The sequence below is a fragment of the Cyprinodon variegatus genome, unplaced genomic scaffold, assembly GCF_000732505.1.
Source record: "Cyprinodon variegatus isolate N-32 unplaced genomic scaffold, C_variegatus-1.0 Scaffold277, whole genome shotgun sequence".
NCBI lineage: Eukaryota > Metazoa > Chordata > Actinopteri > Cyprinodontiformes > Cyprinodontidae > Cyprinodon > Cyprinodon variegatus.
The window spans coordinates 668,563-686,242 of record NW_015150730.1 but is presented as its reverse complement, the minus strand read 5'-3'; the positions used below and the strand labels follow the sequence as shown (position 1 = coordinate 686,242).

The 17,680-nt window shown below is 35.4% G+C and overlaps 1 protein-coding gene across 3 annotated transcripts in view; it reads right to left on the bottom strand.

Annotated features, from left to right (window-relative positions):
* The window catches only part of LOC107090039 (myosin light chain kinase 3-like), a 21,749-nt gene that overhangs the window by 984 nt on the left and 3,085 nt on the right, over window positions 1-17,680 (bottom strand). Inside the window, exons 1-14 of one of the 3 annotated variants that reach the window (XM_015383192.1) lie at window positions 12,243-13,030; window positions 7,415-7,552; window positions 7,005-7,101; window positions 5,596-6,064; window positions 4,859-5,118; window positions 3,109-3,214; window positions 2,525-2,618; window positions 2,083-2,192; window positions 1,782-1,923; window positions 915-985; window positions 685-813; window positions 460-612; window positions 290-368; window positions 20-74 (exon numbers count right to left, since the gene is read on the bottom strand). In XM_015383192.1, coding sequence (XP_015238678.1) covers window positions 21-74; window positions 290-368; window positions 460-612; window positions 685-813; window positions 915-985; window positions 1,782-1,923; window positions 2,083-2,192; window positions 2,525-2,618; window positions 3,109-3,214; window positions 4,859-5,118; window positions 5,596-6,064; window positions 7,005-7,101; window positions 7,415-7,552; window positions 12,243-12,773 — 2,433 coding nt within the window. In that variant the 5' untranslated portion in view covers window positions 12,774-13,030 and the 3' untranslated portion in view covers window position 20. Of the gene's footprint in view, window positions 1-19; window positions 75-289; window positions 369-459; window positions 613-684; window positions 814-914; window positions 986-1,781; window positions 1,924-2,082; window positions 2,193-2,524; window positions 2,619-3,108; window positions 3,215-4,858; window positions 5,119-5,595; window positions 6,065-7,004; window positions 7,102-7,414; window positions 7,553-12,242; window positions 13,031-17,680 lie in introns of those variants that run through there. The other 2 variants (XM_015383194.1, XM_015383193.1) reach the window with 2 other exon arrangements.

The following is a 17,680-nucleotide window of genomic DNA, read 5'->3' as shown; positions in this document are numbered from 1 at the left end:
GGATCATCCCCTATTTTACCTTAAATGTCAATCAGTGGGGCGCATGAAGATCGCCGTGATCTGCACATAGTTTTCTGTCAAAAAATGTAAAAAATTATATGATTGTGGCATCAATATAAAGATATATCTGTATCTTTTTGCCCTTAAATTGTGTATTACTGCTGCATTTTTACAATAATAAAAATAAACACATTTTGACAGTCAATTATGAATGTATATTTAAAGCTACATCATTAGACTTAAAGTTACTTAAAGAAACCTCCAGTTTTTTTTAGTCATATTGCCCTACCTTTGTATAAAGACGATGGTGAAGAACAGGGTCGGACAGCCAAGGATGCCTTAATGCCTCAGAGGCTCCCATCCTCCAACTGATGAGAACATAAAACAAAAAAAAGCACATTTTAAACCCTCTTTAGATTTAGAAAAAGCTAAGATAATAGAGAGTCTGAAGGTTCTTACGTTTTATTGGTAACAAGAAGTCTAGTAATAAAGTCTTTGGCTTCTGCTGATGTGTCTGAAAACTCCTGCTCCTCAAAGTTCCACTGACAAGCCAAAATGTTGTTTAGAGTCTGATTGTTATCGTCGCCAAGGAATGGACAGAGACCGCTCAGGCTAGCATTAAAAGAGAAATAATTTTAGGGGTGATCAGAGCAAAATTTTGCATTATTTTGTGGCTTTACTTACAGCATGTAGGTGATGACACCAAGGCTCCACATGTCAGTGTTGAACGACACAAAGTCATAGTTGATTACTTCAGGGGCTAGAAACTCTGGCGTTCCAAAATTCACCTTTAATTTCTCCCGTGGTTTATATCTAAAACAGGACAGGGTTGTTGTTCAAGCACGGGACATTTTCCATTTTCAAAAATCACAGTGAAACAATACACAGATAAGAAAGAAAAAAGCAAAACTTACATTCTTGCGAGGCCAAAATCAATTATCTTAACCTTATTGGTCACTCTGCTCACACACAAAATGTTTTCTGGCTGGAAAGATCAAAAACATTAAAAAGGGACATTTAATTATTCTCATTAACCCAATAATATTAATAATACCATTATATAACAATAGTTGTAATAATAATAAAAAAAGATTTATAGATGTATTATTCTAATTATAAATGCCATGCTTTACCTAACTGATAGCTGAAAAATACATGTAATAGATCATGATGTATTGTGACTGAAATAAATTACTAATTTGAAACAAATAAAGTTTCTGATACTAATCTAATTTAGTAACTTTGTCAGTAATAGGAGTTGTGGAGTTATGAGCTAGTCTGACTCTTGTCAACAAACTTATTTTGACAAAATAAATGTTTCTACATGGTAAACAAGTTAAATAAAGCCAGGGAAAAAAATTTAAATTTAATGATGATCTATTATACTTTAAATCATTGTACTGTATTTTTGACTATAAACTGAAATTGATTATTTTCACAAAGCCTCTAAAAATGACAGAATGACTGATACTGTTTCGCTTTTCATCCTTGGTTCAGTGTTCCTATGTCTTTAAAATGTAAATTGTAAACAGCATTATATAAACTCCAGGACCTTGGAAAGAAACCAGTTTCTCTCATTTTAGTGTCATGCTAATGGACAATGCATATTCTCATTTATAGCCACAAGTGATTATTTCTGTAGAGCACAGTATATTTTAACTTAATTTTATATGCTCGAACTTTGATCGCTTCAAAACTAGAATTTAATATTTTTAAGATATTCTGCTATCAATATTCAAACAGGTCAGTATTAGGACTCATTGTGTGTTTATCCTTGTTACCTTTAAGTCTAGATGCAGTACTGACATTTTGTGCATATACTGAAGGCCATCACATATCTGTCTGATGAACACCACAGCATCCAGCTCCATTAAAGTGTAGTTTTCATCAATAATCCTGTCAAACAATTCCCCACCACCAACACTATTGATAAAGAAAAATGCAAAATCTAATTACACATAAGCCTAGAACAAAAACTGCAAGCATTAAAAAAAATCTATTCAACCTACTGTTAAAAAACAAGAACAATATATATATACAGTATATGTTAAACAAATGTAATGGGATTAAAAAATGTCTTACTATTCAAGTACAAGGATGATGTCATTTCTTGATTCATAAGCTGCGTAAAGCTGAATCAGGTTGGCATGGTCAAGATTGTTCATGACCTGGATCTCATTCTTCACCACCTCCTACCAAAAACAAAGGCACAGAGAGATATCGATGGAGAAAGGAAGACGCAGATGCAGGAGAAAGACAGATACACATACACACAAAATGAGAGGTGTCAGCTGCACTCTGCGGTCGGAGACTATGCATCCACTGGTTTAGGTCAGCTATTTCTCACCTAGGTGAGAACTATTCCCTTTGCCTTGGTTCCAGGAGTGGCCTAACATCATTCTAGTAAGCACTAAAAAACTCTAACAGGCTCCCCGTCTTTGTATATTACATGGGGTTCAGTTCTCATGGTAAGAGTAAAAATAGCCTGGTTCAGCGTCATTGCAAGGTGTCTCAGGTGTCGTACCTTTTCTTTCTGGCTTCGAGCCTTAATGACCTTTGCTGCCAAAGTGAGACCTGAGGAGTTCTCCACACATTTGTGCACCTGACCGAACCGCCCCCTATGGAAGAACAGGAGAACAGGAGAGAGAACAATAAGTTGTTGCACAGACAGTCACTTACTCTCACTGAAAAAATATACATCAGAGCAGTAAGGTATCATTTAATCATGTGAGCAATAGTGTAGTGTATCTTTCCCATAAGAAATCAAAAGCTCATCTTTTCTTCTGGAAAGTCCTGTAGCTGATCTGTTATTTTATTCAATCTGAGCCTGCCCGCATTTCTCCTTTGAAGACTCGGATTAGCACTTAGTGATTAGCCACCAACTGGCAGTGAGGATCCAGTTTCACATACCAACCAGTCTTTATGTAAAAATAACTGCTGTGACTCTGGAGTTATGAACCATTGAGGAAAGGAAAAGAACGGGGGAGAATTACACACAGATGGTGCTAACGTTAACTAAGAATCTGTTCTCTATGGATTCCAATCAGTATGGAGTATTTTTTTATAATTTTTTTATAAAAATGAAGGAGGAGGGAGGAGTGCACTCACCCGCCCAGGACTTCTTGCCAGTTGATCGTGTAAAAGTTTCTGATCTGGTTCGGCTTAGCAGACACAATTCGATGATTGAAAGGAGCTGTCGGGGGTGGGGTGGTGTCTTAAGGAGGATCAGTGGGCAAGCAAAAGGATATTTATGTTATAAATAACATGTTAACATGCATGTATTGCTAATAATCAGCTACTGTTGGCCTTTTAAAGCGTACATACAACCATAGTTAAATTGACATATCATGTACAAGGTGTTGTTGCAAATATCCATTACAGATGCAGTTGTTGTCTGCAATGAAATGGGTTAAGGGTCAGTTCATATGGTCCTTCTGGTGCCCATGAAGGTCAGAGGTCATGAAAACAGTCACTTTAAGTTCAAGTCTGAATTTTAAGACCCTGCTGTTCTCTGATCTTTATTTAGTTAGGCATCAAATGTAGAATCCAGATAAAGCTTGCCTGGATATTTTGGGGAAAAAAATAACAATAAGATAAATACAAGATAAGAAGCTCTTATATCATTATATCATCTGTTACTTTATGGACTACATATGTTTTAGTAACATGATAATTCCAGGCACTTGTTGAACTCGTCTTTCAGTAATATTTGTTTCTAGAACTAATAGGGATGCATGTTTAAGTATCTTTGTTTGATTTGTCTCTAAAGTGCCTTAAGATGACATGTGTTGTGAATTGGCAGTATATAAATAAAATTAATTGATTTGAATTGTTTATTTTGTTTGGGTGTGATTTATCCTTAATCTGTGTTTTTTATTTATTTTGAAATATTTTACTCCCAATTTGCGAATTATTAAATGAAAAAATTTCTTGAATATAGAAACATATCCTGACAGACAAATAAGTGCAAAAAATGTTCAGCCTGATGACTGAATAATTTAAGTACTATTGTGTCTGAATCAGATTGTGATCTACTTCTGTCATAAAGCTTCTGATGGTAAATTTCAGTTTATATTTATGTCAGAGAATAGAAATCATAAATGCTCCTCATCATTTCTATTTTCTTTTTTCTTTTTTTGCATTATTCAGCTTAATGTAAGGCATGTCTTTTTTGTGCTGAGATACCTTGTTTTAATCATAACCCAACCCTACATTCTTGGTCATTTTTTTGACTCTGAAACAGGTGAATCAATTTTTATAACATTTTGTTTTTGACATATTTACTATTTCCATTATTGAAAAAAAGGGGGAAGATGACTTTCAGCATGGCAAGGTCCTCCTTGCTTTGGTGTGGGTTACAGAGCTCAGATTTACTTTGCAAGTTCAGTAGTTTGCCATACCAGATGATAATGTAAAGTAACTGTAAGGAGAAGAATAAATAATTCCTATTTTGTTCTAAAAGGATTTAAATATTTTAACCATGAATCTATTTAGTTAACAAAGATTAAGCCAAAATTAAAACATTAATAGAGAAGAGTTGAGTATATCCCCAAAAGTCTTTAGATATACTATTTTAAATGTTAAAAAAGCCTTTCTTGTAGTCTTACTCTGGCCATAAGGGAAACCCAGCAGCTACTGTATATGTCTATACATACTGTCAACTGTCAGATCAGTCTTTGGATGTCTTGTTTTAATTATCCGATCCTCACTATGATAACTTTACAATAAACTGATCACTAATAAAAGTGAAATGTAGTGACAAGAAAGCATTTTTTTTTTTTTTTTTATTGCATTAGTTGACATTAGCATGAGCTGTCACTGAGAATATTCTGCTTTAGCTTGGAAGAATGTGACTCACCGATGAAGAAGCGTTCAGCTTGATCATCTTCAATTTTATTTTCATCGACATGCTCCTTTCTTTCCCTCTCCAGCTTTTCTTTAAGGTTCAGCTGGATTGCAACCCCATCTGCCTTGAAGATAGCCCAGTCTTCACACCTCTGTTCATCCTCCTCGTCCTCTTTATTTTGCTCTTCTTTTTCATCTTTGTTTTCCTCTTGTGCCACAGTTAGCTGGTCCTGCTCGGTTTCTACACATGATGTTATGTCTTTGTGGTCATCACTGTGGATTAAAGATTACAGGGTTTGTTTTGTTTTAAAATTAAATGTTCTTTAGCTTAATGTACTACAATTTGGATAGTGTTTTTGAAAACAAAAAGCAAAAAGAAATGAAACGACCCAATATGAAGTTGTTTCTTTGTATGGCCTTTACAGCATACGCTTGAATGAAGTTATGGAATAAATTCAACATCAGTATGGATGGAAGGTCAAGGTTATTTGCAAATTAAATATATTGAAAACAAACAAAACAAATCTCTCTTTGAAATAAATTCATATTTGCATTTATATCAAATACATTTTTGATAAATATTTTGTTAGAGAAGCAAAGTGTGCATTTATGTTTTATCCAATGTGATTTTTACAAAAAAAAAATCTAATTTTTGCAGGAAATTAATTAAATCCTATATCCCATTTTGGTAATAGTGTAATGTGTAACTTCCTAACTACTAAAGAAGTAGTAAGTTATAGATAATCTTACCTGGTGGCAATGTCTTCTTTTTTATTTTCATAGGAAGCTGGCTCCTCTAGGATTTGTAAATCTACTTCAGCCTCAGCAGCAGTAATATCCTCTTTCAGTGGTTCCTCTGGAACTGCAGGTTCTTCTACTTCTACTGCTTTATTTTCGACTGATTTCTCCAAAGCGATCTCTGTTAATACAGCTTTATCCTGAGCTTTATCCTCAACCTCGTTGTCATCTTTCTGCTCCTCGTCTTTTTGCTCCTCAGTTGCCTGTATAACTTCAGGCTCCTCAGCCACAGCAGCTTGGTTTTCTTCATGCACATAGTCCACCAGATTGCAAGAGGGAAGCTCTGGTTTTTCATCTTTAACAGTTCCTCCAGCCTCCAGATCCAGTGGTGGGAACAGGGAACTAGACTTTTCTGTGTTTTCTTTATTTAGTTTCTGCACTTCTTCAAGAAGCAAAGCCTGCTTCTTTGGTGAAATACTATCTACAAAAACATAAAAAATACTGACTTCAAATTATTTCTCTTGTTGACTCAAGATGATTTAAACGTCTCCTATATACATAGAAAAGTAAGCAATAATTTTAATCAGAGCTATACACATCAAACTTTTGTAGAGGGCTTCTGATTTATTTATTTTTCTGTAATGCTATGACCTTACTCTATAGAACTATAGCAACTATAACTATAACTTTTTGAATATATAGATATTACTATACTGCTATGGACAACCATTAATTAATTATTTATATTTATCAGTGCGATCAAAGTCACACTTTGTGAGTGAGAATAGTTAATATAAAAATTGAGTTTTATAATCTTAGCACAAAAACAAAATTATTCTGGAGTTCACGTTTGAAGTTCACTTTTGCAGCTCTGTTAGAAATTAACACAGTATTCTCCATGTTTGCTCCCTCAGATAAGGTAATTCCTTATTCTAACTTTGAAAAGAAAGAAACCACCTCTTGACCCAGATGACTTGGTCGATTATACGTAGACTTATATCCAATCTTCGTTTCTCATCTAAATTTTTTCAGAAAGTAGTTGCCAAACAAGTGTGCGATCACTTACAAAATAATGAACATTTTGAAGAGTTTCAGTCTGGCTTTAGAGCTCATCATAGAACTGAAACAGCTCTGGTGAAAGTCACTAACGATATTCTCATGGCCTGAGATAATGGACTTGTATTTGTACTTGTCCTGTTAGATCTCAGTGCTGCATTTGATACAACTACTATAAAGTGCCTTGAGATGACATATGTTGTGCATCAGCGCTATATAAATAAACTTAATTAAATTGTTTATATTTCAGCAGATTGTTAGTTTAAAAAATATATATTTAGTCACAAGTAAATTAATATCATTGTTGTCTATAGAAATGCTAACTACCAAAGAAGAGCCACTACAATAATAAAAAATCTCAGCACCTGCTGCATCTGGAGGCTTCATCTTCTTTTGAGCTTTCAGACCCTTTTGGCTCAGACATGGCTTCTCTGCCCCATCTTTGACTTTTTGATCTTTTACCTGCAAAAACAAAAAATAAAATAGTAAGTTCTGTAACCCCGACAATATCTGCACATTATCAATAATAATGTTTGTCATTATGATGTTTCTCACTCCATTTTTGGTGTGTTTGTGTTTTAAAAATTCAGCAAATTCTACCCTAACAAATACTATTTTCTCAATCTTACAAAAATATTTTTGGCTGTATTTCTTTTTTTAAATGTCCAAACAAAAATATGCAGATATTTTGGTTACAATCTTCATAACATCAAGAATAGGGCACATGTCTATTTGTAGCCACAATGTAAAAATTTGTAAGCACAAAAAAACCTACAAGGTTTCCACATTTACGTGATGCAAGGACATGCTTTGGTCCGCGGGGCTTTATCCTGTGATAGTACCGCAGAGAACTGGGCTGACATGCAGGATTTATCTTTTGTTTCCCTTTATTGGCTTTGTTAGAGGTAGTTTTCTAGTAAAGAGACAAGATGGAAGTCCTTGGTAGGGTTATATCAGTGTACACAGGAGGGGTGCATTTATTATTTATGAATAGAAAGAGGAAAAGCACATATAAAAGTAGCTACATTGCTATACATACATATATATATATATATATATATATATATATATATATATATATATATATATATATATATATATATATATATATATAGACTCAAGCAAACTAAAGTGGGAGCCTCAATCCATAAATAGAGAAAATACAGAAGAGGCGAACACCTTTTACAGGAGTGATTGGCTCACTGAATTACTTAAAAAATACATCGGTGACTTAACCAGCGCATCACAAGAGAACAACCTCTAAAGCAATGCAGGCCTTAGCTTTATTTAATGGCCAAACAATAAGAACAAGAGTTGGCAAAATCGATGAGTACCCAAAGGAGCGCTTTTATTTGTTAAAGTAAGCCTTTTCCGCATGCAGTGCTAGCCTAAATTTACTAGGAGGGCAAGAATGGGGCTAGTGTTTCTTTATGGGTGCACAAAATTAATGTAATAAAATAAAAAAAAACATGCAGTTTATTATTTTACATATTAATTGAATCAAAAACCACTTATGGCCCGGGAAATGCAAGTTTCAGACCCTTTATTTAGCTGATGAATGATGTGATCTAAACTCAATAAGCTGCAATAAGTAAAGTTGCAATACCTTCATTTTTAAATCATTTCAAAAGTGAAATTATAAAGTAAAAAAGTGAAATGGATCCAAAGGACCAAATAGTTGTAGTTTTTGTGCCAGCACATACAGTATCACCATAAGAAAATGATTAAGTATCATGTCTATAGTAAAGGGGTCGTAACAGGGACCAGGACTAGTTGGCCCTCGTCTAGAACCTCCCCTGACTTTGTCACATGATCACTGAGACATTTGGAAAAAAATATTCCATGGCTAAAGAGAAAAAGCATGACTTTTTGGAAAATGTGTACCTTGTCACATCTGTCTTAAAACTAACAATACTTCAAAAAATAGACCAGTATTAACAGACATGGTGTTAGGAATATTGTAATGATTTGGGGCTGCTGAATTCTGCTTAGTGCCAGAGTTCTTAAAGGAAAATGTCCTTGCCATTAGGTTTTAATTTTTAAACTTAAAGGTATAGCAGAGGATTTTCGCAAATTTTTTAAACTTTTCAAAATGCTCATGCACAACCCTGTAGCCACTCCCAAGAGGGAACGCCTATTACATATGTGCAAGGGCATGCAGGTGGCGCAATGGTTAGCGCGCACGACCCATGCGGCCTTCGTCCTTGACGCAGCCGACCAGGTTTCGAATCCAACCTTTGGTCCTTTGCCACATGTCTCTCCTCCTCTCTCATACCCCCTTTCCTGTTGGCCTAATGTTGAACAAAACGAGCCACTAGTGGAAAAAAAACCTGCAAGAGCATGCACAAGCCCATTTCTCCTCATGCACGTTCTGTTTAAATGCTGCTGTTTGCATCGTTCCTACAAGCTTACTTTCCAAAAGAAGATTTGCATGTTTTTCACTGTCAGACTCACCACCGGTAAGTGAAAATGTGGACGAGCACGTAGGACGACCTTACGTAAATATATATAACCAGAATGACTGACAATCAGGAGAACCACTTATTTTGATGATCCACCTGGAACATCCTCCACTATACCTTTAATTCTTCAGTTATGCAGCAGGACAATGATACAAAGCACATTAGAAAGTCCACTTCTTAATGACATAATAAACAAAATGAGGGTTTATGATTGGCATTATGTCAGTTAAGACTTGAATCAGAAATAAGATGCTGTGACATGCATTTTACAGACTCATAATGCTAGAGAAAGATTATCTATTGTGCCTGAATAAATGTAATTCTGTAAGGAAGAGTGGGCCAAAATTCCTCTACAGTAATGTAAAAGACACTCAAATATGCAAATTCTCACAAATTTTAACATAGGCCCAATTTAATCACTGTAGCTTTTTTTCTATTAATAAAAGGTATAATTTTAAAACTCCAATTAGTATTTACTTGGGACATGACTATTCTGTGTTCTAATGGAATTGATGATCTAAAACATGACAAAAAGCTTTAAAAATACAACTATTTTAATACTAATACTAAAATATCTTAGATATCTGTAGAATCCAAAAACTAAAACAGTAACTGTATCAGTAAATAATAAAAACAAAATATAAAGTTGAGCCTGTAGTTTAGCAAATGAAGGATCAAATGAAGGTTTATTGTTCAGAGAAATGCTAAATTAAACTTTCAATGAATGACATAAAGGAAATAGAGGACAGATCCTGACTATAGCAGCCACAGTTTTTGGACGTCAGCATTAAGAAACTGGCTTATGTAATGACAAGCCTCTGCTTATTCATGGCTGATGGATAGGCAGCAGCAGGACAGTGAATTTATAGCTTATCACTTGTCACACTCAGCAGTGGAATGTGATGCTGACCCCCTGTGGAAAATATTATAAGCAACTGCAGGTTGTTCTTCGAATCTCCCAGCTGAATTGATGATACTAAAAACTGTGGTTAGGATGGAAAAAAAACATCTTTCACTTGAGGTTTCCCACCTGTTTTTCAATGGTTTGAAATAAAAAGAGAGCGGTAAATATTAGAAACATGTTTCTAGCATTTACAATTTCCAAGAATCAGTTGTGGGGTAAAGAAACGTGACTGGAAAATAATGGAGTGAGTGCGGGAGCAAAGTTTCAGGAAATAAATATAGAATATTTCACACCTCTGGAAGTAGGACAGGACAGAAAGACCATCTGCGCACTGCCAACAATGGAAATCCATTGAAACATGAGCAGTATTTCGATTAGTTAGCAGATGCAAATGTTAAGCAAAATACATAAATAAAAAAATTATTTTTACTCTTGTGTGATCCATTTCCTGCTTTGCTTGTCTGTCTTAGTTAACAGAAAGAAAAAAACCTTTGAAGCTATGGCAGCGATAGCAGTGTGGAAATGTTTGTAACTCTGGTGCTGCCAGGCAGCACCTAGTGACCTTTTAATAGAGTCATCACTGTTCACCTAATTATAGATAATAAAGATAGCAAACTGGAGTCAGCTCTGGATGGGAATTTATTTAATCATTTATTTATTTATATATTTGTTTCTGTTTCTTTTAATTTTCTGAAACCTAAGGACCTTTAGTGATAAGATATCAAAACATCATTTGTTATTGATGCCAGAATTTGGGTCTTATCTGTGGACCTTGACTCCAAAATGCTTCAGAAGCACGGCACTGACCTTTATGTTTTACTTACAAATGTTGCTAAAAAAAATCTTTACCAGCTTCATGACCCAAAAAACCAAAGTTTGCACTGACTGGTTTGTAAAATAAAGAGTATCAGTCTCAGTCAGATTGTAATTTAGATTTTTAAATTTTGCCAATGATTTTTTGATCTTTGTTGTAGTTTGACTAGCCTTTAACACATGATTATTATGCTTTGATCTATACAGCATATTGCAGCTATGGCAGTATGTTTTGGGTATTATTCCAGTTGGTAGATGAACCTCCACCACAGCCTGAAGTCTTTTGCAGCTTTTCAGCATCCTTCAGTCAACTCTGATCAGCTCACTTGTCCCCAAAGCAATATGTTTACACCACTGTTTTTACGATGACGGGTTGCTCAGGTTCAGGTCAGCATTGGTTATTTGCCACACAATGCATGTTGTTTGCATGTTTGAAAATTTTTATTCTGGTTTCATTTGACCAGAGCACTTTCGTCCACATGTCTGACTTTTAACTGTTTTGTTTTTATACCATGAGATTCTTTTTTCCATGTTTTATAAAGGTTGGTGTGCAAGACTTATACATGTCTAGTCAACAGATTCCCCCATACAGGGACTGCCAGGAACTTTTATAACTACTTTATACTCTGTTGTAGCTATTTGATGCTTTAGGTAGGACACTATCGAGTGTTAAGACTAGCAGTGCAAGCACAACATGTACAAAGAAATTTGAGTGAGTGACAGAAAGGGAAACCAAAAGGGAGAAGCCGTGGGATTCGACTCATCATGAATTGTTGACATATGGTAAGCAGAGTGGGGTAAAAAAACACCACAGTTCCAATAAAAAATTGCAAACCAGGCCACTCGTATTTCACTCTATGGGCCTTAAATTGTGCTGCCAGGCTGTACCCCTCTGTGCCTCATGCAAACGGGGCCACATAGAACAGGAAAGGAGCCAGCCGCAATAAATGTGAGTTAAATGTGGACTTTATATATGTATCATATTCAATTCACAGTAGCAGTTTTTTTCTTGCTAAATAAGATATGTATTTATTTAAGCTTCAAATTTATCTCAGATGTTATTACATGCAAAAGCATAGAGCTGTTCACACTAATTTAACATATAGCAAAATAATCACAAAAGCCAAGCCATTAATGAGCAACCACACAGCTGGTCAGCTTTAGTGAGATTGATTCACTTGCTCTGCCAAGAGAAAACAGACCCTACAAAGATCTGTATGCAATATGCTTAAAAAAAATTACAAAAATCACAAATGAGTAAATGGCACCCCTCAAGATAATATAATATCATAGCCTTACTCCAATGGTTAAACTATAACAGCCCAAATTCAGTTCTGATCAAATCAATAAGAATTTGACGATGCACAGTAATGACCTACGTAAAAAGCAAATAATAATAATAATAATTTTTTTGTTATTCCCACCTTGTCAGGCTTCTTGGTTACTGTCTCTGGGGATGCTTTCCTTTTAGTTGCTTGCTTTCCTTTACTGTCTTTGTGCCTGGAAACCTTCCGAGTTGCTGGGCCCTTGAACATCATCTGCATCACCTTTGAGCACTTCACTGTCTCACCAATGAAGCTGATCACCTGCTGCATGCTAAGGACCAGCTTCTCCATCCCCTCCAACTTCTGAGCCTGCTGCTCGGACCTCTGGTTGACTACCGACATGATAGTACTCATCTCTTGGCAGATCTCATGGACTTCCCGCCCCATCACCTGAGTCTGGTTCATCACCTTCGGGGACAGATGGATCTCCTCCTTATCAACCTTGATTTGCTCCATATCCTGCTCAATATCATCAATCTCTTGAGACATCCCGTCCAGTCGACTGAGAACCTTTTCTTGTATGTGGATTAGTTTGTCCATCTTGCCACTCAGGGATTCAATGCGGTTTTGGATGATGTCAAAACCTGCATTACTGGACTCTCCCACTGCTTCTATGACCAAGGAACTCATAGCTTCCTGTGATACTAAAGTCACCTCAACACATCGATTTGGTACAACCAGTAAGTAAGTAAGGTCCGTGAAACAGGCAAAAATGCTTTCAGCAAAATTGCTGCCAGTTCTACGACAAAAGAAAAGAAAACTAGAGAAGAAATCCCAAAAATATTCCAGGAAGAAATCAACACATCAAAACATACCTTTAATCTGTAAAACTATAAGACATGTCAAGCTATCTAAACTATTATGAAGTCAACCCTCTGGTCTTCTCCTCCTCATATGATATTAGGAGTGAGCCGGGGGACCTAAATGCAAATGGCTGGCCGACGTCAGCAGGCTTTAAGTGTTTAGGGAGGGGGCTTGGCAGTCATTTAGTTATGAGATATTTGAGAGGCTTTAAGTGCTAAGCCCACCTCGACGCACTCTCTTTGTAGGTGTCAAAATGATCATCGTACACTTTACTTGTTGTGCCGAACAAGTAAGAAAATGTAAAGAGATTAGCTCGACTTTAATTGAACTACAGATAGATGGATTTTCTGCAAACATATCAGTTTCCAGTAATATTAGATCTGAAAAGCTATGATATATTTGCCGCAGGGATTTTCTCCAAAATAAGAGCGTGAGTAATGTTGCAATCCATGCTCCCTCTATATCTCTGGATTGCATGTAACATCTACTGACTGTCAAGGGAAAGAAGAAGAAGCCTGACCTACTGTAGGACATTTAGCTGTCAGGCTGAAAGAAGAGTAGGGTGACACAAATAATTTATGCTGTACTTACTCTTGGACAAAAACATCCTCTGATGATAACTGTTAGAGATCAATTTAAACTCACCTTGTATAACAAAATCATGATTCATATTCCATATTGCTCAAAATATGCATATGATTTATTCAAACCACATTAATTTAACCCGCATAAACAGTTATATGCAATTATTTCTTGAGAACTCCCCTTTCTCATTAAGTCCCCAAAAACTCATGGGAAACAGAATGAAATAGACAACACAAGCACAGACTGTAAACTAGGATGAGATGACCCAAACCATTTTCATGCCAGTTGCTCACACCCGATTCTTGGCTCTTGAGCACTACAAGAAATGAAGAGGGGTAAGCCGAGGAGGAAAGGAAGGAGACTCTATCCAGATTCAGATTTGCCACAAGGTGGCACTATAATAGTTTCTTGTGTCTTCAAGAAACAAATTAGGATGTTGTGATAGTTAGAAAATCATCACACACCAGTGGGTTTTTTTGTTTTTATACATTCAAAACTGCTCTCTCGTGGAACATGGCCACATGAGAGTGAACATGTTCCAGTGACGCAGAAGAGACAAGTGGAACAGAAACTACTCATCAATCACTCAGGGAGAGACACACTCACACCTGTCTTTAGATGCCAGCAGATGACAGAAGGCATAGGTAATTCCCCCTGTTTTTTAGTAAGAGACAGAAACTTTTGGTCCGAAAAAACGTTTTTTTGTTCCATCCCCCTTTCTGAGAGAAAGCTTTAAAGCATTAAAACAGTATTTTAAAAAGATGTATTTCAGTGAGCAATGCATCACATTACTAGTATGAGTTCATATAATGTAATTGAATTATACAGATAAAGAAAGGAGACTCTTAATATAGTCAAAATTTGAAGGCAATATAAACACAACTTTTAATTTCTGTAGTTTATGGTAGAAAGCAAACATGATACTTTAATCACTACAATGAAAGAGAAGCCAAACCATCATTATTGCTGCCAAAGCCTTACCATCAAAAAAGTAAATAAACTTTGGTTTCTATATCATCAGATGATCATGTTTAGTTAAAACTTTTATGATTAATTCCAGAATACATAAATTTCTCTTTTCTTCTGGTTTAGTTACAGAACTATGAAAACATGTTATGAAACTATAAAAACAAGAATAGACTAAATGGTATTTAAACGGCAACTAAAAATGCAACCTAAGAACTAAGGAGTAAATTATTGGCAATCCTTTAACATTTCAGAGGATCTCTTTCCTATTGTGGCCAGGGAAATTGTTAAACTTTTGTTTTTAATTCCATTCCATTTCATTTGTGTAATCTGTTTATCATATTCTAGATTACTTGTATTTGTTTATTTTCCATTGCAATTTCAAGAGAATGTATATTCTTTTAAATGGCTCTTTGTTTTACTATTTAATTGATTATGAAATTAATGTAACTTTATGTGTTATCTTTAATTGTCTTAAGCTGCAGGGACTTTGATGCTGAATCATTTAAAGTACTTTTGGTTGAAATTTACATTTTGGTGACATTTTACTTTGGTTGTCTCATACCTATTCTTTTTTCTATTAAGCATTTTTTTGTGTAAATATTTATTTATATTCTTCTCTGTTAGTTTTTTTTCCTTTTGTAGAGTACATTGCTACATTCAACTATGTAAACACTGCTCTAGACATAGAATCTGACCAAATAATTGGTCAATTATTTTGTTTGTGATACACAAAAAAATTATATGCATAAAATGATAATTAAAATACCTACCAGGAAATAAAAAGTGAAATTTGCATTTTCATCTGTTAATGAAATCCACGGTTGTGTACTATGCTGCAGAGTTATTTTCCAATTTTGGTGAAGGAATGCCTACTGTTTATTTTTTGTCTTACTTTTTTGTTAACAATGAATTACATATTAATACAAGATTAATTAAGCCTATCGAAGCATGTTTCTTCCAAAAAATACCCTTTAACCCTCAGTAAAGGGAGGCAGTAATGGAGGATATGCTACAGTTTCAGTTTAGCATCAACATATTTTATTTTTAATCATATTTGTAATACTGAGATTTTCATGACCCACGTCAGGGCATTTGTTTGGCAACGACACAAGGCCAGCTGTTAAAAATGGAGCAGCACCTCCCTGGCAGAGAACACAATGTCCTGGGGAGCGCAGGGGCGACATGTGCGGTCTGGTTACTGTCCAGCCACCTCTGCTTATGTCTCCACTCACACTTCTCACTGCTCTCTGGCTCTAGATACACTTTCCCTAGGAAACTTTGGGGGATTGAAATGTTTGTGCTGCAGATATGAAATCCAACCTCTCTGGCCTGAAGTTTGACAAGAGTCCCCAGAGTTTTTTTCACTTTGATCTCTGGTTCTCTCTTTGCTTCTGAAAACAATGTTTTGTGCTTGCTTTTTGTTTTATTATTCAATAAAAACCCTGACAGACATGTTTTTTTTTTATATAAGAATTGTGCAAACAAAGACAAGTTAAGGCATAAATCTGAGTGTAATAATTGTTTGTTGAAATAATAACAGCTTATATATTCTTTAATTTGTCTGCTAAACCCTTTTGGTTAACTCTGATTGCAAAATTGATCTTATAAGATATTTGTACATGCTATAAAATTCCTGAATATTAATGGTTATGATATGCACAGACAAGAGAAAAAGCAGTGAAACATTACCTTAGAATTTTAACACCTATAGGTAAGAATGCTGATCCTTCAGACAGCATCATTATGGAAAGAAGTCAATGGAATTAGTACGATTTTTAAAAAAGTGCATTACCAAATGTAGCCTTTAAGGGTTTTGAAGAAAATCCTAATAAAAAAATTGAGGATGAACTACAAGGTGTGCCCCTCAGCTGGAGTCAGACCATAGCTTCAACACAGATATGCAGCTATTCTAAAATGAATCTAAGTTTTATTTTCTGTACATTTTTGATGATTTTCTAAGTCATTAAAATGCACTTGTTCAGATATAGGATTATTTTTGATACATTATGGGAAGACCCATTTTGTGGTCTTGAAAAAACAGTTAGACCTGAAATTATGTTTTTTTTTTTAGACTGAAAGTAGTGTATAGCCATAAGACTTTAAAAGCAAGCTCCTACATTTTTATCATTCTTTATCGACATCACCAGAGGTTACTTAAATATCATATCAATGTTTTATTTCTAATGAATGTCATGAAAAAAATGTCTTTCTTTTTCAGTGACATCTAATTCAGGTATAGCCACTGTGTAACAGTTTACTAGACTCACTATTACTAGAGCGCTGTTGCCGGGAGGGAAAATTTAGGAGGAGCTTTATCCTGAAAATGCCACAAAGGGTGTCAAAGTCAGCATGAGAAGGGAGAGAAGGCTTGGTTACATAGTTGTGGCTCTCCCGCAGCAAATATCATTGGTGGATCTTCTGAATGCCAACAGAGGAATGGAAATAAGAGAGGGTGAGAGGGCTTCAATCAGCCTCAGTGGCAAACCATGGTAGTATTAAAGAAAACTACAAGGCATGTGTATTTAAAGGCAGCATGGATACATAGCAGTGAGTATTTATTTACCTTTGGGGAGATCTGTCTCTGGGTTATTGGTGTTTTAACTACAGGGTGTTTACATCTAATAGCATTAACAAAATCAAAAGCGATTAATAGAATAAGTAAAATAATATCAGGAGCTTCTGATTTCAAAAGACACCTCTGTGGTTTTAGGTCCCTTCATAATTCTTTTTAAACAGAAAGACATCAAACCCCAAAAACCACTAGATGGTAGCAAAACCAGTGTCACTTGTGCCAAAAAAAAAAAAGATGACCTGCCACAAGGGGTCGCTAGGGACTTGCAGAACAACAGTGAGACTGCTACCTGATCATAACCACCAATAATGTCATGTTTTATGTGCTGTGCTTTTTTTGCCTCAGCATTAACTAACAAACAATAACACCACTGATTACAAGTTTCCCAAAGAAGTGTAGCTGCTGCCACAATAATTCATCATGTGCTGACATTAACTTAATGTTTACCTAATAAGAGGGTGTGTAAATGAAAGGACCCATAGCTGCAGAAGACATTGCTATGTACAGATAAATTTACGCAGGTTTCCTATTAAATACTTTAATGCAAAGGGGTTGGAGTGTAATTTATCAATCAAACACTGATATTTGAAGCTGAAGGTTTTGTCAT